Source organism: Astatotilapia calliptera, chromosome 9, assembly GCF_900246225.1.
Source record: "Astatotilapia calliptera chromosome 9, fAstCal1.2, whole genome shotgun sequence".
NCBI classification, from domain to species: Eukaryota; Metazoa; Chordata; class Actinopteri; order Cichliformes; family Cichlidae; genus Astatotilapia; species Astatotilapia calliptera.
In genome coordinates, this window is record NC_039310.1 from 5,765,985 (window position 1) to 5,787,642 (window position 21,658).

Consider the following 21,658-nt stretch of genomic DNA (forward strand, 5'->3'; position numbering starts at 1 on the left):
GTATCATCCATGTGCTCTCTGGCAAACTTCAGACGGGCCTGGACATGCACTGGCTTCAGCAGCGGAACACGTCTGGCACTGCGGGATTTGATTCCCTGCCGTTGTAGTGTGTTACTGATGGTGACCTTTGTTACTTTGGTCCCAGCTCTCTGCAGGTCATTCACCAGGTCCCCCCGTGTGGTTCTGGGATCTTTGCTCACCGTTCTCATGATCATTTTGACCCCACGGGATGAGATCTTGCGTGGAGCCCCAGATCGAGGGAGATTATCAGTGGTCTTGTATGTCTTCCATTTTCTGATGATTGCTCCCACAGTTGATTTTTTCACACCAAGCTGCTTGCCTATTGTAGATTCACTCTTCCCAGTCTGGTGCAGGTCTACAATACTTTTCCTGGTGTCCTTCGAAAGCTCTTTGGTCTTGGCCATGGCGGAGTTTGGAGTCTGACTGTTTGAGGCTGTGGACAGGTGTCTTTTATACAGATGATGAGTTCAAACAGGTGCCATTCATACAGGTAACGAGTGGGGGACAGAAAAGCTTCTTACAGAAGACGTTACAGGTCTGTGAGAGCCAGAGATTTTCCTTGTTTGAGGTGACCAAATACTTATTTTCCACCCTAATTTACGAATAAATTCTTTACAAATCCTACCATGTGAATTCATGGATTTTTTTTTCACATTCTGTCTCTCACAGTTGAAGTGTACCTCTGGTGCAAATTACTGACCTCTGTCATCATTTTAAGTGGGGGAACTTGCACAATCGGTGGCTGACTAAATACTTTTTTGCCCCACTGTACATAAAAAAGGATCCTGGTGTTATTTGTCTCCAAGAAACAGTTCATAACTTCCCTTCAACTCATTCATGTCACCTAAAAGGTAAACCTGTTTCTCCATCACCTGTTCAGCTCTGATGATTCAGTAAGGACATCTCCTGGTTTCATCTTCATGTTTCCCTCTCACCACATATCCAAGCCGACATCATGACCTGCAGTTTTACAGCTGTGGCTCCAGCAAACATCAGCTGATACTAGAAATTAATATTAAATAAATTCTAACAACAGCTGATCAAGCTTAAACGTGCTGCTGTTGTTTAGCGCGACATCTGCTAGTTTCCTCTTTCTGGCGCAAAGTGGGCGATAAATAAACAAGAGAGAAAAGCCGATCAGCTGATCATTGATCAGTTTCATGATTGAAGTAGCAACAGGAGAGGCAGGGAGAGAGAACGAGAGAAGAAGAGGCAGCTGTGCAGCATAACGACAGAATAACTCCAGCTTTGTGTCTTTTTTTCATTATAGCGAAAGTCCGGGACAAACTGCGTCTCTTCTCAGCTCAATACGAAATATTGTATGTAATATTTTCTCTGAATGAGGGACCATCCCATTTTTTTAAGGAGCCGTTGGCAACTCTACTAACTAACCTTATGAATAAAATAAAGTTCACTATCAGTAACATCATAGCACCCACCCAGTTGTATAAAAACTCCGTCAAGCTGGCTAGAACGCAGTACGAGTTATTGCAACTGAGGGTAAATAGTCAGCACAACGAAAATAAACTACACCTAAACTTGGTTTATATCTGACCCAGATAGACTGCAGATCATAACTTCTTACCTGAAGTTCAGTTCACCTGACACTCGGACTGGCGGCTGCCTCGGGGCTCTCCTCCTGCCTCCCCTTCCCTCATCCACCTGCTGGCCTCTGTGGAAGCACCGCCATAGCCACCACCAAACAACTGAGTTATTTTTACACATCGACCTGCATCTGGCCAATCCACCACCTCTCATTGTTCATGCCATTACAAAATAAATAAATAAATAAGTCACCGGGCACATGCCCGGTATGCCCGATGGCCAGTCCTGCTATGTTAACCTGCAACCAAATCTGCAGCTCCATACAGCAATGTTACGACTTAGATTATATCTTATAACTCATAACTCTTATCTTAGCTCCCCTCAGTAGCATACTGTCTGATATATTCGATGGCTGCAATAATTCTTTAACTGTTATTTTTTCTTTGGTATTCTAATTTCACCGAAGTTTACTAAACTCAACAAACTTAATATTACTTACCGGGACATTTATTCTGTCCTCATTTTCTTTCACCGAAAAATTGTTTCCTGCGGTGCCGTCTTTCGTGCTTGGCTCTCCTACCTTTGCTAACGTGATGCACATAGCGCAGAAGCCGATGCTGCATTCACTTACACTCGGATATCTGAGCTTCACCGTGAAAACATAATCGGACATTTGATATTTGATTGAATTTTATTGTTTTGCCTTTGGGGTGGCACCTGGGGTGGCCAGTCTGGTTGGGGGGGAAGCCTGTGCCCCCCCAGGCCACCCCGCTGGACACGCCACTGGGTGAAAATAGAGCAACAGGACCGCTGAGTCTTTGACTTTATTTATGTTCTGCTGTGTTTTACTTGCATCTATTTGAAAGAGTGAGTGTAAACACAAAAAATATTTTATTTTATGTGCTGGAATGTGTAGAAAATAGGTTTAAATGTTAAACTAATTTATTCAACTCAGAGAATGTTGCATATAATTAAATTTTTGCTTGATGCATAAAGTTAAAAGATTAAAACTGATAAAACAAGTAAAAAAAAAAGAGACTTTTCCATTTGATTACATTTTGTATGATGGATTATGTAGAAAAAGTAGAATTGGGCTGAAAGATCTATCGCTTTATCACAAAAAAAAATATATATATATATATATATATATAATATATCTAGTAATAATATTGTGCAAAAGAGCATTTACAGGTTGGTGTGTGCGATGGTTTGGTGGTGTAGGTCAGTGTGTTTGCGCCTGTGTTGGTTAGTCAGTCCAGTCTCAATGTTTTTGAGGTATTTGAGTTAAGCTGAGTGATAATGTTAGTGTATGTGTGTGTGCGTGTTTATCAGTCAGTCCCCCTTTTTTTTTTTTGCTGAGGAGACGGATGGCGCAAACACACTGACCTACACCACCAAACCATCGCACACACCAACCTGTAAATGCTCTTTTGCACAATATTATTACTAGATATATTATATATTATTATTTTTTTTGCACTAACTTGTCTTGTAGCACCTTGGTTCCTGGAGGAACGTTGTTTCACCTCACTGTGTATTTTTAAACTGTATATGGTTGAAGTGACAATAAAGTTGAACTTGAACTTGAACCTCTTCAGGTTGTAAATCGTGTTTTTAAAAAGTAACTAAGTAACTAAGTAATTAATTACTTTTGAAAATAAGTAATCAGTAAAGTAACGGGATTACTTTTTGGGGGAAGTAATCAGTAATTAGTTACTGATTACTTTTTTCAAGTAACTTAACCAACACTGTTCAATACTGAAGAAATTTAAACTTTATATGCAGAACATTGTAGAATATTTTTAAGGTTATCTGCTATAAAAAGCCAGACCAGGAAAATCTCCTTCATCTTTTTCTGTGTTTTATTCTCAGTTACTTTCACACAAAGGCATCTGCTGTGATGTTCACAATTCTGATGAAGTCAGTACTGATAAATGATCAGAATTATAATATTTCTAACTGTCTGAGGCTAAGTTGAATCGAATCAGGACTTTGAAAACCGGAATCGAATGGATTATAGAAATCAGTGATGATACCCAGCCCTAGTGAGCAGCCTAGGCACGACAGAAGTGGTTGTAGCTGTAATAGGAAAAGAACTATTGCTAACTTTTCTGTTAAGTTAAGGCCTGATCCTTCTGAAATTCATAGCCAGTGCTCTGACACGGTGTCATCAATCTTTAAATGCTGAAAAAGAACAGTGTATCCAGAAAAACACATTATATTATATAAATTATTATAAAATTTGTGTGCGCCTAACTTTTGTGCCAGTACGCCTAACTTTGAAAAGTTAGGCGTACCAGTACGCCCATGGCAAAAAGTTAGTCTAGAGCCCTAACAGGGGAGTAACACCAGGCTGCTCTTTGTTGACTTTAGCTATCTTAAGATGTATGCAGTATGAAGTTTACTTCCAACAAAGGAAAAGGAAAACAAAAAAGCTGAAACTTATGGAACCTGAACTGGAAATATAAACTAGGAATAGGAAACGCTGGGAAACATGAGAAAAGTAAACTCTCAGGAGGTAACAGGAGGTAACTGATCCTTGAAATACAAGGACCAGGGGCCTGTTCTTCGTACCGCGCTAAGTGAGTTAGCTGGATGAGATTGTTGACGATTTCGCGTGATCCTGGATCGTTCGGTTCCCCGAAGCCCATCCGGGACTTGCTGTCATAGCAACAGAGCCGTAAGCGTAAACCTGCTGGGGAGCAGGTTTACTTTATGTAAACAGGATTAGATCGTGGCCACGCAGGTATGTCCGCGTCATTCATACGAAAGCAACAGCGATATTCCACCACTGTTTCACCATAAATAAATAACATCAATGTAACTAAAGATAATGCAGCACTTGATCCTTTTATTGATTTCACACAGATACATACAGGTCATTCCCTAAAAAAGGGAAATGTACTATTAACATTCTATTACATGTATGTGATTATTACAGATGTAATTCATATTTCAGAGTAGTAATTGTAAATTACTTCGTGTAATCAAGATGAGAGACCACGGCTATAAAAGCGAAGGTGGATTTGGGAAGTCTGTCGCAGCCATGTCCTGTCCGTTTACGCGAGCAACCCATTGCGGAAGGTGCAAGATTGATAAGGAGAGTCCTCAGAATTCAGCGTATATTGCGGGATAGACAGGATCCTTTAGCTCAGCGCGACAGTGTGCTCATAGAGAGATATCGATTTTCCCGTGAGGGTATTATTCACTTAACCAACTTGTTGACGAGGGGGTGCAGGACCACCACCTGTCTTTTTTTTTGCTCTGCCCTTTTCTTGGTTGCTGTTATGAACAAACAAACAGAGTATTCCAGGGTCTCTTTCCAAGAGACGACAAGCAATATAAGTGATAAATATTACCATTCTGTAGAATATTCTTATATTTCACTTTTACTTGTTCCCATGTTCTAGTGGGTCCTGTTGTGGCTCTAATGTGAAAGGGGATATAATATAACATATTATAATATAATATAATGTAATATAATATTGGATAATATGGTGTGATATGATAAATCTACCCTACCGCCTACTGGTGTTGGCCAGAGGGGCCGATGGCGCAATATGGCAGCCTGGATTCTGTCAGTCTGCCCCAGGGCAGCTGTGGCTACAACCGTAGCTGCCTCCACCAGTGTGTGAATGTGAGAGTGAATGAATAGTGGCATTGTAAAGCGCTTTGGGTGCCTTGAAAAGCGCTATATAAATCCACTCCATTATTATTGTTATTATTGGATTACTTACGAGTTTGATTTGTCAGCAACTTTCTGCCAGCCCTCTCTCCTTGCTTTTGCAGCCTTTGCAGTGTTCCCTTGCGTTTTAATTAAACTCTGAAACTCCTGAAATCCCTCACTCAAGAGTTCTTGCTCTGCTGCCGAAAAATACCGAGCGCGCTCCTTCGACATTTTCGCCGACCAATCAAAGGGTTGCCGATCAATGTTTCTACTATCGATGCGTAGCCCCTGTTGGGCCACCCAGTTATCTCACATTACTTCATCCAGCTATACTAATCGTCAACAACAGGTGTGTTCGGGGAACCGGAATAGCGAGCTCAGAGTTAGCGCGATGATTTGGTCTTGGATGTTTCATTTGATCTTGGATGTAGTAAGCGACGTACAAAGCACAGGGCCCAGGACTAAGATGCATGAGCTTGACTTAGAGTGAGACAATGAGACATGACTGACTGGTACAGGAGGCATTGACATAATAGAGAAAAGAGATTAGGATAGACTGGAGACAAAAGGGTACTAACACAATCAAACACGAATCAAGAACAAGAAATATAGATAACAAAAGCATTATGTTTTTTCACAAAATTAAGACCAAATAATACAAGCACTGAAGAAAAGTTTCTTAAATTGAAAAGTCCACAACAGAAACTCAAAAACTGGGACAGGACCATGACAGATGTGGAGCAGCTACACAAATTGAGAATATTTGAATACTGTTTACTGTTTACCTCCACTCTTCCTTTGAAAGATTAGAGAGAATATTCATTTCCTCATTATCATGTAGAAGGCGATAGACAGCGCTGACGTGATGGTTCTCCAAAACAGCTCGGTCATTGTAAAATAGCGCCGTGTCTGACCTGCAAATGCCACAGAAAATTTGTCATCACAGATTTTTTTCTTGTTTGGTAATATATATATATATATATATATATATATATATATATATATACACACACACACATATATACATATAGGTGCAGTGACTCTCAAGCTAGGCGAGTGGCTCCAGCAGATCCCGGGAACAACATCGGACATCTCTGTCCAGAAGAGCACAGTCCTAGGAACGATACTGTGCAGGTCCCTCAAGCTCCCAAGCCTCTGGTAGAGGACCCGATCTTGAAGGATTGACCGCCCGCAGGGGCGAGCGGGGAATTTTTTTTTTTTTTTATAAAAACAATATTATGACTTTAAACACTTTATTCCACATGGTTAAGTATTGTAGAGTAGGTTAGATATAGGCAGGGACACCCAGGCAACATTAGACAATAGACAGCTAGAGAGACCCCTCTCTGGTCCTTCAGGAAGAGGGGGCCTCCCTGGGAGGGCGTTTTACAAGTAAAATTATTTACGACTTTTAAATAACACTAGAGCCCCTCAGAAACTGCAATAATTTGAATGTTGCTCAGTAGGAATTACCTGGTCTGAATATGGAAGTTATTAGTAGTCCCTGTATGCTCATAGTCATGGATGGCAGCTGCAAAAATAATGGCAAAGATCTCCAGCTCAGTTAGCCAGTGCTGAAAGAAAGTGAGATGATGCATTTTGTATGTAGTAACAAACAAACAAGCAATAAATATGAATATAATATTGCTTTACACAATTGTTAATATAAAAAAAATTCAATAGCCACTTAAATCTAAGGCTTCATGAGTTCTGTGTTTAGAATTGCTTTAAAAGTATACTGGTCTTTCTTGAACTGCAAGATTAATGGACTCCCCAAAGACAAACCTAAAGAATGATCAAAATCTGTACAAAAAAGACAAAGGTATACCAACTATTGGATTGCAGCAGTGTTTCCCCTTTAATGTTTTATCAGGATGTGGGGTAGTTTTAAGGTTTTAAATGTTGTGGCTTGCTAGCAGGTCATAACAGTAAAGAAAAAAAAAGAGTCCATTACTTCAAGATATGAAAAAGTCTCTTTGAGAACTCGAAAGAAGCAAAGCAGTTTTCCTGGTTACATTTTAAATCACCATTAACCAAGCAAGACTTACCATTATTCCACTCTTAATGAGCAGGTAATGGACCGTTTGTGTGACATCAGCAGCATGTATCAAGTTGTGGTAGGGGTTTTTGTATTTGCTGTATCCCATTTCCAGTGACTCCACAAATGATGTGAGTGCAGAGGTAGGAATCTGATATTGAGACAATGCAGGAGAGAAGCATGATGACTGCAAAATTAAGTCGTATATGATTACATCACTTTAAAAGATAACACCACATAAAAAACAAAACAAAAAGTCATTTATAGTCTGTATGGGAAATTTTTTCACAAGGTTATTAAAGTATTGCACTTCTTAAACAAAACTGCAGACCTTGTTGTTTTAGAATTAGAAATTCCCTTTAAAACTTAAAATAATATGAGGGTCAATCATTTAAATGATATATGGAAGCTGTCTTTATTTGAGTTTACCTTGAAACGATTAATCAGGTTATATCTGTTGAGCAGTTCAAAGAAGACAATTTTCAGAGCATGGTTTCCGCTGGCATCATTCAGTGCAAACACATCAAACGACCACATATCTACATGCTACAGACACATAGAAACCAGTTTTATTATCATTTGAATAACATAAACGAGTGTGTCCTTGTGTACCTTGTCTTACCTAAGTCATACACAAAATGGCAGTTTTTGTTCCTGCATATTAGTATGGTAGATAGAAAACTTTTTCCCTGGCCTTAATCTGTTAACTCTCTATTGTATAACTTGCTCATGACATTTTAATACTGAGATTAAAACTGAATGCAGACTCACATACATGTCACTGATTTTATTTTTAAAGAAATCACCAAGTACATGTGCATTTATACCTTAAGCATAGTGATGACATTTAGGGAATAACTGAGACCAGTCATGTTGGAGGTTCGTCTGAACATCCTGTAACCCACAGACAAAAGTACACAGCAACACAAGCACACACCAAATGAACAAATGCACTATGCCCAGTATGGTAACTCATTTATTAATTTGAATATGTTACATTTATTTTGGAGAAGGAATAATCAGAGGCAATTTTTTTTTTTTTTTAAATCCATCCCCAAAATAGAAGATCCCCAGAGTTTTGAAGCAGTACTGCAATATTAGGCCAAATAATAAAGAAAGATTAACTTTTGTTTATTCTAAATTGTTATTCAGTCTAAGGGGAAAATAAATCTATTCTATTAAAACCTTGTCAACCTCAATTTTTTTTACCATTCCATTTTCTATATTGATAAAGTAATGTTTATATTTCTGGCATTACTTCCATAATCTGCGTAATTTATTTTGAGAATAATATGTGTTGTACTGAGTGGTTCGGATTGGCTCCCAAGCCATTCTAATATAATATCTGTTGACCTGAGTTGCGGCCATAATATGCTATTCAAAGGTAAAGGGGTAATTCAAAGCTATTACTAGGTACTAAATAGATTTTCTCTGATCACTCCAGTATCCCAAGAGCTCAGAGACAAGTTGTTAGTTTAACTGCTGATTCTTAATTAACTTTTGGGATGTAAGATAGCTGAAGAACATCAAGATAGATTTAAGATTAATTCTAACTGGTGGATGTGACTGGTAGTGCAACAAGTGTTCATCAAGTCTAGAGAAATGATATATATGCCAGTCCATTTCTATTGTTTGTGTCTTATCCATGGAAACAAAATGATGCATCTCGGGGCCTTATCCAAATTGTTCACTGTATGTTAATCAAAACCATTACAAGAAAAAAGTACCATTTGGCCGAACTTCTCAACATATGTTTTAGTTACAGAAATGTGTGATGCTTTTTTTTTTCAAATAAATAGACAAGAAAATAGAAAAACAAATGTACACACTTTTTATTGCTACCTAGGCTTCTGTTCTGTTACTATGCTGACTTGTTAAACTGACTTGTATTTTTTATAGCTGTCTTAAGCCAAACCTCTCCACAAAGATCCCAGCCTGTACTGCACGGACGATGCTGCGGAAGTGTGGTTTGTCTTCACTGTGGTGTAGCAACAGGGTTCTCTGCCGTGTAAAAGTGGAGGCCAACCAGTCACGAACCTCCAGTGGTACAGAGTCTGACTGGATATCACTCAGCTCATCATCTTGGTGCCCCAGTTGTCTGCAAGACCATTCACAAAAACACTGAATGTACATTTTCATCTTCTAAAATAATTAATCTATCATCCTCATCTTAAATGAACCAAGCCAAGCCAAGTTTAATTAAAACAGCACTTTAAAATGGCAAGTTGTGACCAAAGAGCTTCACATTAAGGACAAAATAAAATGAAATAAAATAAAATAAAATATTTGTAGAGAAACCTGTGAGTGACAATGCTCAGGACTTTTTATGCGTATGCTGTGGCCAGTGCCATCCTCTATGCTGGTAAAAGAGACACCTTTGAAACTTCAGGTCAGGAGTTCAACTCCCAACCAGAGCATCTTTATCCAGAAAAGTTCCCTAGGCTAGACCCCCCCAATGTAACCAAGACCACACCACAGTGAACAGTAGATGCTTGGATACAAGATAGACAGCCACAAGGAGCAGTACTGTCATACCTGAGGCCATGAAAACTGGTAAAATGGGAGACGCCCCCTAGGCTAGTCAAGAATGACCAAGCTAAGATCCTGTGGGACTTAAAGATACAGACGGACAAGCTGGTGATGGCTAACCACCCGGAAATAATAGTGGTGGACAACCAGAGGAAGACGGCTGTAGCGATAGATGTAGCCATACCAAATGACAAACACATCAGAAAGAAGGAACATGAGAAGCTGGAAAAGTACCAAGGGCTCAGAGAAGAACTCAAGAAGAGTGAAGGTAACAGTGGTCCCTGTGGTAATTTGAGCATTTGGTGCACTGACCCTAAAGCTAGGTGACTGACTCCAGCAAATCCCAGGAACAAAATCCTAAATCTTTGTCCAGAAGAGCACACTCCAAGGAACAGCAAAGATACTGCGCAGGACCCTCAAGCTCCCAGGCCTCATAATATGTTTGGCATAGCGCAACATATAAAAAAGTTTTATTGCATTGTGAGTATTACATTGTCTTATTGAAATACTGACTATTTTATTTTTCCACCACTGATTAAAGTCTATACATGGGGAAATTAGCTAAAAGCTCCTTACCTGTTTTCCTCAGAACAGAGAGATTCAAGGAGACAGGCGGCAAACTCCAGGTTTTTCTTCAGTTCCACCACAGATGCTTCTCCCTTCTCCAGCTGTTTAACAAGACACCGTAACCTAGAACAAATAGCCCATATCTCAGTATCACCTCAAAACTGTTAACACACCATGTGCTTGAGATCTTAACTCTCCCGGAGAACAAATCACTTATTGCCAAAACCAAATGGGAGAAAGGTCTGGAGTATTCCTTTGAAGATAGTGCTGGGTTAACCTTCCAAACCTCCCAAAAATAATGTGGGCTTTATAGATAATTGAGAAATTTTGAGAAAACCTTGGTCGCAGCAAAGGGCTGCCCCTCCCTGAACCTGGTTCAGCATTTTCTCGTGCACAGGGTCTATTGTCTTGATGTGAGCTTTCTACTCAGGGTTTTTTCTTCCAGTTCAGAGCAGAAATGTTTCTGTTAAGAAAATGGCTGTTGTTTCCCCCCACCCAATTTTAATTATAAGCTAAATATATTTCTACTAATGTAATTAGTTTGCTAACAGCAACAGGGATGAGTCAGTGAAAATTTCGCTTTTTTTTTTGGAATAGTGTGTGCAGTGGCGTGTCTAGAAAATTTTTGTTGGGGGGCCAGGTAGGGGCACAGATTTGGAGAAGGGTGGCAGATGTAATTGGCAGATAATGTTTAAAAAAAAAATTCTACCAACCGTTAACCATAATTCAATAATCCTATAAACCTAATAACCGAATGCGCTTTTAACTCTTATTAGAATGAGATTTTAACCACTATGGTGCAAAGTTTTTAGATACTGCGTTGATAAAGTACAAGAGATACAATCAGTCAGTGTTTACTCAGCATTCAAGGACAGCAATATTTGCATAGTATTTTTACTGACATATAGTGCACATATGTTTTGGGCAAAAACATTTTTGAATATTAAAATACAAACATTTGTAACAAACAATTGACAAATTAGCCAATGCCAATTGCAAAACTTTGTGCCTATTAAAAAAAGAAGATAATCTTCTCACAAACTGGTGATTTTGAAACAGGAAAAAAGTGGGGAAACAACTGAAAAGACTAACATTTGAATAAAACCTGAAAGCAAGTAAATACTTGCTATGCTGCCTTATGGTAAACTTTGGTAATATTGATCAAGAACAACACTGGCTGATGATGAAATACAGTCAGCTGGCATGGTGACACTGCCAGTATTAACCTGTAGGGCTGGACTGGGACAGAAAATCGGGCATTTTGACTAGAGACCGGCCCACCAGGGCCCTATTTCAGGAAGCCGGTTTAGAAAACTCAGAGTGAAAAACGATACTCAGGGTTGAGTAACCCCGAACTGTCCAACTCGGAATATTCGGTTTCAGAAAGGCTGATAACAATTAGTTCAATCAACGCGGAGTTGCTTTAACCCCAAGTTAAGCACGCGCACGAGGATACATAAAGCCCTGATTAGTGGAGCACAGATTAAGCGAGTCCCCATGGAGACGGAGGGAAAGAAGGCGCGGTCAATGTATTTTACAGCGCTTGAGGCCGAAATTCTGATGGCAGCATATGCCGATAACATGCAAATTCCACAGAAAAAAAGTAACACAGCCTCAGCTGCAAAAGAAAGGGAGCATGCACGGCAAAACAAAGCCGACAGAGTCAATGCGTGAGTGTTAATTTAAACATTGATCTAGGGATTTCCACCCATTTAACACGTTATTTTATTTTATTTTATTTTATTTTTTATTTCATACATTTTATTTTGTGATGTGATGTGAGCGCAGGTGCAACCCAACAGGCCCCAAACGTTCCTGGCAGCAAGTAAAAATGAAATATAAAAATATAGTCCAAACAGGTAAGGTGTAATTGTATTATGAGTAGGGATGGGTATCGTTTAGGTTTTATCCGATACCGGTGCCAAATCGGTACTTTTGAAACGGTGCCGGTGCTTAAACGGTGCTCGAACCGGTGCTTAAAGAATGGAGAACACAAACTTTGTCCAAAAACCTCTCATGTTCAGCTGGTTTTTTTTGTAAAAAGATAACAATGTGTGCCTTTTCTGCAGCTATGTGGCATATATGTTTAACTGTTTCCCACTTTTTCTTTGGTCATTTTAGCCTTTTTGGCCAGGGTGAAGGGAGTATCTGCCATCAAACAAGAAGACAGCCGCATGTAGCTATGATGATGTTTGCTAGTTCACCTTACATGCATTAATGTAATAACGTGGTTAGCCTACTCAACGTAAATTACACACGAACAACATGAAGCTACTCATGCAGAGAAGAACGGCTGCTGCTGCATCATCATCCTCATCATTTCTGCTACACTGGCAGGGCTAGGGGCCAGGACTCTATTCTTCGGGTTTTTGGGGGATGTTGCTCCGGGTCCGATAACTGGCAACCCACCCGACGTGCACGGTGTGAGGTCTCACAGCAAGCTATCAAATATGGCGCATTTCTCGGCTTTTAAAAAAAACGCTATGCGTCGCCAGCTGTTTAATCGGATTCTTGGTGTTACCTCCTTTGACAGTATCACAGTATCAGCTTAAAGCACTTGTTACAGGCTGCTGAGTTTGCATATTTTGCTGTGAAGTACAGCCAGACTTTTGACCGCTTCGCCTTGGACATTTTTAATCTGTAGCTCTGCTCTAACTGAACGTACGTACCTGGCCCCGCCTACTATCCTCGGAAACGTAAAATGATTGGCTAGAAGTGTATCACAGCTCAGGAAAAAAAAAGCACCGAAATAAAGCACTGAAATGTGCGCTGCTTTTCGGTCTGCTTACTACCGTTTATGTCATGGCACCGGACACCGGTACCCATCCCTAATTATGAGCCATAGTGCTTGGTCTGTTTGTCCTATATAAATCAATTGCAGTTAGAGGTTACATTAATTTCCCCTCTGTAAGCACTTATTGAAATTATCTGAGCACATTACAAGTACATATTTGCTTACTCTGTATGCTCAAATGTGACCCGTTATAGCCAACAGAAAAAAGCGGAGGCCCGAAAAACAGGTGGGGGTCCTCCACCACCACCACTCACAGAGGCTGAGCAGTTGGCTTCCACATTTGTGATAATGTTGGCAGCATCACATATGATCTTCACAGTGCAGAGAACACAAATTAGCATCCATTACTATAATGAAATAATTTGTTAGTTTGAAATGCTACAGGGAACTATGTACCTGTACATTAATGCTGTGGAAAGACTTCCTGTTCACATAGTCTCCTTCATTTACTGAAGGAGCAATGATTGGAATGTGAGTGCCATCTATACAGCCAATCACGCCTGGGAACCGTGAAAATAAATGTAAAATTTAAGTAGTAGTTCAAGTATCACCACATCATGAATTAAGTTTTGTTCATCCTGATACCTGCAATTTTGTGGAATCCCTCTTTGATAAATCTTGTGGGTCTATGACCGGGGAACACCACAAACGAGTACAGGAGACGTTTCAGTGCAACTGTAACATTCCTGACTGCCCGACAGACGGTAGCCTTGGAAACGTGCTCAGCGTCACCAATATTATATAGAAAGCTCCCGTTTGCAAAAAACCGAAGTGCAATACAAATAATATGTACAGAACTGAGAGGATGTCCACGATGTGTCACATGAGCAATATTAGGCCTGAGGATGTTATTCAAATAAATTATAGATTGTGCTGAAAAACGGTAACGTTCAGACAGAAAATCATCAGGAAATGATAACATGTCCGAACGCGCTCTAATCACTCTCTCCCGGCGGAGAGCTCTGTGGAGAATTTGGGCTTCAACATCTACTGGCTCTTCAAGGAAGGGGCACGCCATGTCTGACACTTCCTACAGTCAGGTTTCCGACAAAGAGGCGGAGAAGGTCAGGGTTAGTTGAAGTAAACCTGCTAGGGGGCACGTTAGCTTCACGGAGTGTGTCGTCATAGTAACTCACTCAGAATTAATCTAAACTCGCTTTGTGAAACCGAGAACCCAGAGTTTTCGTTAACTCAGGGTTTACTTACTCAGAGTTTGCACTAAACCGGCTTCCTGAAATAGGGCCCAGGTATTAAAGCCATAAAGCCTTTGAATGAAAACAAATGCTGTTGTGACAGTGATGTACACTGTCTTGTTGGTATATGTATGATTTCTATACATTTTACATCAGATAAAAACTTTGGTTGTAAGATTTAGATAATTATTTATTAAAAGCTAGATATTTTAAATGAGAGTAAGAAAGAAAAGTATTTCTTTGTGCCCCCCTCTCCCTGTTAATGCCCTACCTGGCCCCCTGGCAAAACTTTCCTAGACCCGCCCCTGCACAGTTACCAGCTGTCAGCTACATAAAAAAGAATCCTGGTGTTATTTGTCTCCCAGAAACAGTTCATAACTTCAACTCATTCATGTCACCTAAAAGGTAAACCTGTTTCTCCATCACCTGTTCAGCTCTGATGATTCAGTAAGGACATCTCCTGGTTTCATCTTCATGTTTCCCTCTCACCACATAACCAAACCGACATCATGACCAGCAGCTTTACAGCTGTGGCTCCAGCAAACATCAGCTGATACTAGAAATTAATATTAAATAAATTCTAACAACAGCTGATCAAGCTTAAACGTGCTGCTGTTGTTTAGCGCGACATCTGCTGGTTTCCTCTTTCTGGCGCAAAGTGGGCGATAAATAAACAAGAGAGAAAAGCCGATCAGCTGATCATTGATCAGTTTCATGATTGAAGTAGCAACAGGAGAGGGAGGGGGAGAGAATGAAAGAAGAAGAGGCAGCTGTGCAGCGTAACGACAGAATAACTCCAGCTTTGTGTCTTTTTTTCATTATAGCGAAAGTCCGGGACAAACTGCGTCTCTTCTCAGCTCAATACGAAATATTGTATGTAATATTTTCTCTGAATGAGGGACCATCCCATTTTTTTAAGGAGCCGTTGGCAACTCTACTAACTAACCTTATGAATAAAATAAAGTTCACTATCAGTAACATCATAGCACCCACCCAGTTGTATAAAAACTCCGTCAAGCTGGCTAGAACGCAGTACGAGTTATTGCAACTGAGGGTAAATAGTCAGCACAACGAAAATAAACTCCACCTAAACTTGGTTCATATCTGACCCAGATAGACTGCAGATCATAACTTCTTACCTGAAGTTCAGTTCACCTGACACTCGGACTGGCGGCTGCCTCGGGGCTCTCCTCCTGCCTCCCCTTCCCTCATCCACCTGCTGGCCTCTGTGGAAGCCCCGCCATAGCCACCACCAAACAACTGAGTTATTTTTACACATTGACCTGCATCTGGCCAATCCACCACCTCTCATTGTTCATGCCATTACAAAATGAATAAATAAATAAGTCACCGGGCACATGCCCGGTATGCCCGATGGCCAGTCCAGCTATGTTAACCTGCAACCAAATCTGCAGCTCCATACAGCAATGTTACGACTTAGATTATATCTTATAACTCATAACTCTTATGTTAGCTGCCCTCAGTAGCATACTGTCTGATATATTCCACGGCTGCAATAATTCTTTAAGTGTTATTTTTTCTTTGGTATTCTAATTTCACCGAAGTTTACTAAACTCAACAAACTTAATATTACTTACCGGGACATTTATTCTGTCCTCATTTTCTTTCACCGAAAAATTGTTTCCTGCGGTGCCGTCTTTCGTGCTTGGCTCTCCTACCTTTGCTAATGTGATGCACATAGCGCAGAAGCCGATGCTGCATTCACTTACACTCGGATATCTGAGCTTCGCCGTGAAAACATAATCGGACATTTGATATTTGATTGAATTTTATTGTTTTGCCTTTGGGGTGGCACCTGGGGTGGCCAGTCTGGTTGGGGGGTGGCCTGTGCCCCCCCAGGCCACCCCGCTGGACACGGCACTGAGTGTGTGTGTGTGTGTGTGTGTGTGTGTGTGTGTGTGTGTGGTTCGATAACGTGAACCACAGTATTGTTTCGAAGTCTCACCTTGCTGGTTACTGTACTTCTGATGTTGACTCTGCATTGCTACCCCAGAGTGGCGTTATCTTGAACAGCACTTAGAATCACCATACTGGTTACACTAATATTATCAGCTACAGATGTTAGTGTGCAGAGAGGTGGTGGCAATGGTTAATGTCCTTACCCTCCAGATGTTCATAATAGGTTAGGCAGCACACAGATCAGCAATATACCCTCTTTTAACACGTAAGAACTGCATGCACATATTGATTGAAGAGACATCTCTGTCAATATTCCCTCTAAGCTGCGCACGTGCGCAATCTCTCCCGTATGGGATTAGAACGATGCCACCTTATCCCACAGTCCAGCCAATAATGCGATTTACATTCGTATATACGCAGCTAATCAACGTCGCTGACAGGTTATGACAGCGTCCTTATGACAGCGGTGTTTTAGCAAGCAAAGCGGCATGGCTGATGTGGAGTGAAGCCACGTTAATGACAACGTGGACAACCATTGGAGATGTGAGCAGGACAGACGGAACAATTGACGGAAAAACGACAGGAGAGGTCTCAGTGTCTCACTCCAACTTTGTTGATAGGCCACGTAAAACCAGAGTTATAATAAAAAATATCTGCAATGTTTGGTTTTCTTCCTGAATACTGTCGTTGTTTATATTTACTGCGGGAAGAAACAGTAAAAACGACGTTTTATAAGAAAAAAGGCTCGAAAGCGCTCTCCGCCTGTGAGCAAAAACAAACTCCATCCCCGTCTCCCTTTCCTATTCGTCCAAAAAAGTACCATGTCGACCAATCAAAAAATGATATGGCAACGTGGCATCTAGTTGTTGTTTTTTTTTTTTTTCTTTCTGCCTGTCCCGTTTGGCTCTTTTGCCATCAGAATTGTTGTCTAAAGGCAAAGAAAGATGCCCAACGGATTTACTTTACCAAATTGACCATCCCAGCCTTGCCGTAATGGCCTATTTGATTCACCTTTTATTGTTTATTTTATTTTCACTTGCTGAATACGGGACAGACTTGACTGGAGGAAAGAAGGGGAGAAAGAAAGAGGGAAAGAGAAACAGCTGAGAAGAGGGACGGGGGAGAAGGGCAAAAAACAAAAACCAACAGAACGGGCAGAAAAAAAAAAGAAAAAAAAATACATATATCAATCACCTGGGTCACCTGCTGAGAAAGAAAAAAGAAAACAAGCAGAAGAGAACAAGAGTAATAGAATAAACAACATGACAATGATATATGGGAATATGACAGTAAATACTAAATATTAAACATTATTGTGCAGCACATAAGATCAACAGAACACAGTGTGCTTTGAGGTAGGAGCCAAAAAGGGTGTAGTTTGTGGGTGTGATCACCCGTGTGTACACCTGTGAGCATGGACGCGCTTGTTTTTTTTAAAAGGTTCCTTCATGTAATGATCTGCTAGAGGGTGTGGGGGGGCCACAGCCCCGTCCTCCAGGGCATGAAGCAGGTATGGAGGAGATCAAAACTCCAGACATCCAGAGGCCCCCAGAACACAAGAGACCAAGGAAGACCAACAGAGGGGCAGCCGCGCCACTGTCCCAGAAAGAGCTGAGGAGAGTCCCAGATGAGGGCTCACTCAGCAGCCGCGGAGCAGAAGCCAGGGGGAGTTGCAGTGACGCGCCCGTGAGCTCCGCTGTGCCTGAGTGACCGAGCCCCAGGCCGAGAGGCCGGGGGCACCCCACCTCCGAAGTGGCCCGAGCGAGCCCCAGGCTCCAGGCCCCGATAAGCGGCCGCCAAGGAGCATCTAGTTGTTAAGAAACGGGGGGAAGTTTTGGGAGTGACGGCGGTGCTTTGAGATGTGAGAGATTTGAGACGTTTAACGCAAATCTTGTGTCGTTAGTGTGTAGTGTAGTTTTGTTGTGTGTGTCAGAACAATGAGGCGACTGCTGAATGTTACAGATGTTACAGGAGTGATACATCTCCTGTTGTCAGGCCTGCAGGTATCAGGCTGTTGTTCTCCTTTATCTCATAGTGGACAGGGTGTCCATTTAACGCTAAGTTCCTTACAAAGACATATTTTCAAAAAAGGGAAGTATTTTTATAATCCAACCATATCTGAGCAAGAACATGAAAACACACATGAGAATCCACAGAGAGACAGAGGTTAATATTAACTATTGACTGAATGCTTTGTGCTGCATAAAGAAATGGTGAGTGAAAAAAGTTGAAGGAGAAACAATACTAAACTTAACTTAACTTAAATATCCTGAGCCACAACTGAGCCAGCAGTCTGAGTAAAGATCTACATCTGTGATACCATACTATAAGCTCTTTAAGATGAGATGGGTCCTGATTATTGATGTGTAGAATGATTACAAATTTATAGTTTGGATTTAAAAAACTGAATTATTGATTTGGAATGATCAATTATTATCTTACCATTTAGAGAAGAGCTCCTGTCCAATCTGATAGTGCTTTTCTGTAACAGTACCTCATAAAACTTGAAAGTGGCAAAAAGGGCTGATCTACAATATTACTAGAGCTGGGCGATAGAACGATAACGATATGTATCGCGATATAACTTTTACTCGATAGAGAAATTAAGCTATCGCGATAGACCTCGCCGCTCTTGTCCTCTTAAAAAAAAAAAAAAAAAAAGGTCAGCCAATCCAAATTAAGTAGCGCAGAGCCGAACCAATCACAGCCGCAGCGTCACGTCACGTGACTTGTTACGTACAGCACAAGTGCCAAGCTGCACGTGTGTTTGTTTGGGAAGCAGCCAGCGGGTAATGGAGCCAGCGCGTAATGGAGGAAATGAGTGTGCCGACTAGAAAAATCAACCGAGCGTGACCGAAGAGAAAACAGATGATGGTTCCAATGCCGGAGAGATTGTCGAACGGAAGAGCCATAGAAGTTCCGTAGTGTGAAGGTATTTCGGCTATTTCAAGTCTGACAAAAAACAGAGTAGCGTGCACTGTAAATTGTGCCGAAAGCAAGTCTGGAAATACAATAAACTGGTGCATGCGTCACACTGTGCGTCACGTTATTGTTTCGGTGAAATGAACTTCTACAATACTGTTACTGTTAATTGTACTCTCTGCAGTGTTTAAATGCTTACATATACACACAGTCCACACATACGACTCTGTTCTGCTTCTATGCCCCAGCTTTGTTTACTTTTTCCCACCGAGGCTTCTGATTGGCCAACATTTCTGCACGGTTAGGAATCTAGCGCCACCTGCTGCTTTGGCATGTTCATAGCAGCGTTTTCTTTCATTTCTCCCTTTATGTGTGGACGGGATTATTTTTAAAACGAAAACGGAAAATCTCCGTTTTCAAAAATACCCGTGTACGTGTGGATGTAGCCTCAGTCTCTGACTGGAAGCGCTAATTCGTCATTCGGCTTTTGTCAGACTAAAGTAACTGTTTGAAAAGCTCAGCTATACAACAAGGAGAGATTGAGAATTTCCTTTTAGTTCTCAGTTTATTTGATATTGACAAAAGTTAGTCAGTTTTATCTGTTCTTCTGTAAAACAAACTAAGATTTATTTTTAGAATTAATATTTTGTTTCTAAGTGGAATTGACAATTTAGTCTGTTTCGTTTGTTCTATTTTGAAACTTAAACGCTTTAGCCGCTGCCTTTTGTGTAGTTTGCAATATTTGCCTTTATCTATCTGAAAAAGTCTCATGTTCCTTAAGTACATCTACCCTGTTGAACTTATTATGGGAAATAAATATTTAAATAAAAACAAGCTGCTGATTATTTCACATTTTACTTGTGAGCAACGGCACATTTAAATCTTATAAATACAGTTATTTGGCTTATATCGTGATAGATATCGTTATCGCCTGAAATGAAAAAAACATATCGTGATATGAAAAAATCTCATATCGCCCAGCTCTAAATATTACCCATTAAAAATGTTATGTGGCATTAAAATGTCATATTACAACATCAGTGCCATATCAACACCAAGTGTTTATGTTACCTAGGTTTCACAATAATGAAACAAGCCCAGGCATAACTGATAGCAAATGTCATTCACCATTTTTCAACAATGTAGAAACTAAAAGGAAGCTACTTTAACAACTGCCAACCAAGTACTTTCTAAAATATGCAAAAAAAAAAAAAGGTTCCTGTTAAAAGTATAAACAACAAATTTGTTTCACCACTTAAGGCATAAACACCATTGAGTAAAACTTAGCTATGAAGAACGAGGTGATGTCCTAAGCAAACGTAAAGACAACTACACCAACTGCTCCTGAAGTACTCCCTAGTTGCACTACAAAAGAATAAGAAAAGCAAAGATAGAAATTACTGATGTGGTTACATGTTGCAAAAGCAGTGGTTTAGGCAGCTGGTTTAAAAGCCTGAACCAAAATATAAAATTCCAGGCATCTTATTTCAACAGAGTCGCTCTTCAAATTGGGTAGTGTCTCTTCTTTCATCCCAACCGGTCGCAGCAGATGGCCCTGCTGGTTCTGCCAGAGGTTTCTTCCTGTTAAAAGGGATTTTCTTTTCCACTGTCGCCAAAGTGCTTGCTCATAGGGGGTCATATGATTGTTGTCTTTTTTTCTCTGTCTACCTTACAATATAAAGCACCTTGAGGCAACTGTTGTTGTGATTTGGTGCTGTATAAATAAATAAATTGAACTGATTAAAATTGAATCATTGACAGTAACTCAGTAGAAAAAGAATAGAAATGCTCTACCTTTATTTTTATTTCTAAATGCTGCTGCCTACAAGCATCAATAAAACATTTTTCAGGATTACTTTCTTCTACATTTTCAAAAATGTTGTTATTGCATTTTTTAAAAAATATTGTAATGCATTTTTGAGGCACACTTCTACTGACTGGAAAGAATCTTTTTGTCAGTATCTTAACTATCTAACATGACAATGATCCAAAACACACTGCCAATGCATTATTCCTGGTTGAAAAACCACATCGACACATTTTCAATATTACTGAAGCAATCTGACAGAGACAGAGAATGGAAGAAGAGGCAGCCAACAAAGAAAGAAGAGAAGAGATTTGAATGCCGTTCAAGAAAAACATTCTTTAAGACCATTTAAAGAAATAAACGATGTGTGTCTATCTATTTGATAGTTATTTTTATGTATGTGTCCAAATCTGACCTTATAGCAGTCTTCTCAATGCTGTCTGGTGCATCAAGGATTGGCAGTTCATCAGCCAGGATCTCATCAGCACTGCGTGGGTCGATCAGAATTTCTTTGGAGTCAGTGACACCTGTTTGAGCTGTGACATCAGTGCACAGTGCATTCTGGGACCGTGAACCTGGACAATTTTAATACAGATTGTTACCAGTAACACACACCACATTAACGTAACTCCTGAATATCCAGAGACTTTTATGT

The 21,658-nt window shown here is 40.3% G+C and overlaps 1 protein-coding gene across 1 annotated transcript in view; it reads right to left on the minus strand.

Annotated features, from left to right (window-relative positions):
* Nucleotides 1–21,658, minus strand: part of pde1ca (phosphodiesterase 1C, calmodulin-dependent a) — a 42,101-nt gene that overhangs the window by 20,414 nt on the left and 29 nt on the right. The window contains exons 2-10 of the mRNA XM_026180899.1: nucleotides 21,419–21,578; nucleotides 15,494–15,514; nucleotides 10,377–10,490; nucleotides 9,187–9,369; nucleotides 8,099–8,165; nucleotides 7,701–7,817; nucleotides 7,282–7,422; nucleotides 6,707–6,807; nucleotides 6,019–6,147 (exon numbers count right to left, since the gene is read on the minus strand). Coding sequence (XP_026036684.1) covers nucleotides 6,019–6,147; nucleotides 6,707–6,807; nucleotides 7,282–7,422; nucleotides 7,701–7,817; nucleotides 8,099–8,165; nucleotides 9,187–9,369; nucleotides 10,377–10,490; nucleotides 15,494–15,514; nucleotides 21,419–21,578 — 1,033 coding nt within the window. The remainder of the gene's footprint in view (nucleotides 1–6,018; nucleotides 6,148–6,706; nucleotides 6,808–7,281; nucleotides 7,423–7,700; nucleotides 7,818–8,098; nucleotides 8,166–9,186; nucleotides 9,370–10,376; nucleotides 10,491–15,493; nucleotides 15,515–21,418; nucleotides 21,579–21,658) is intronic.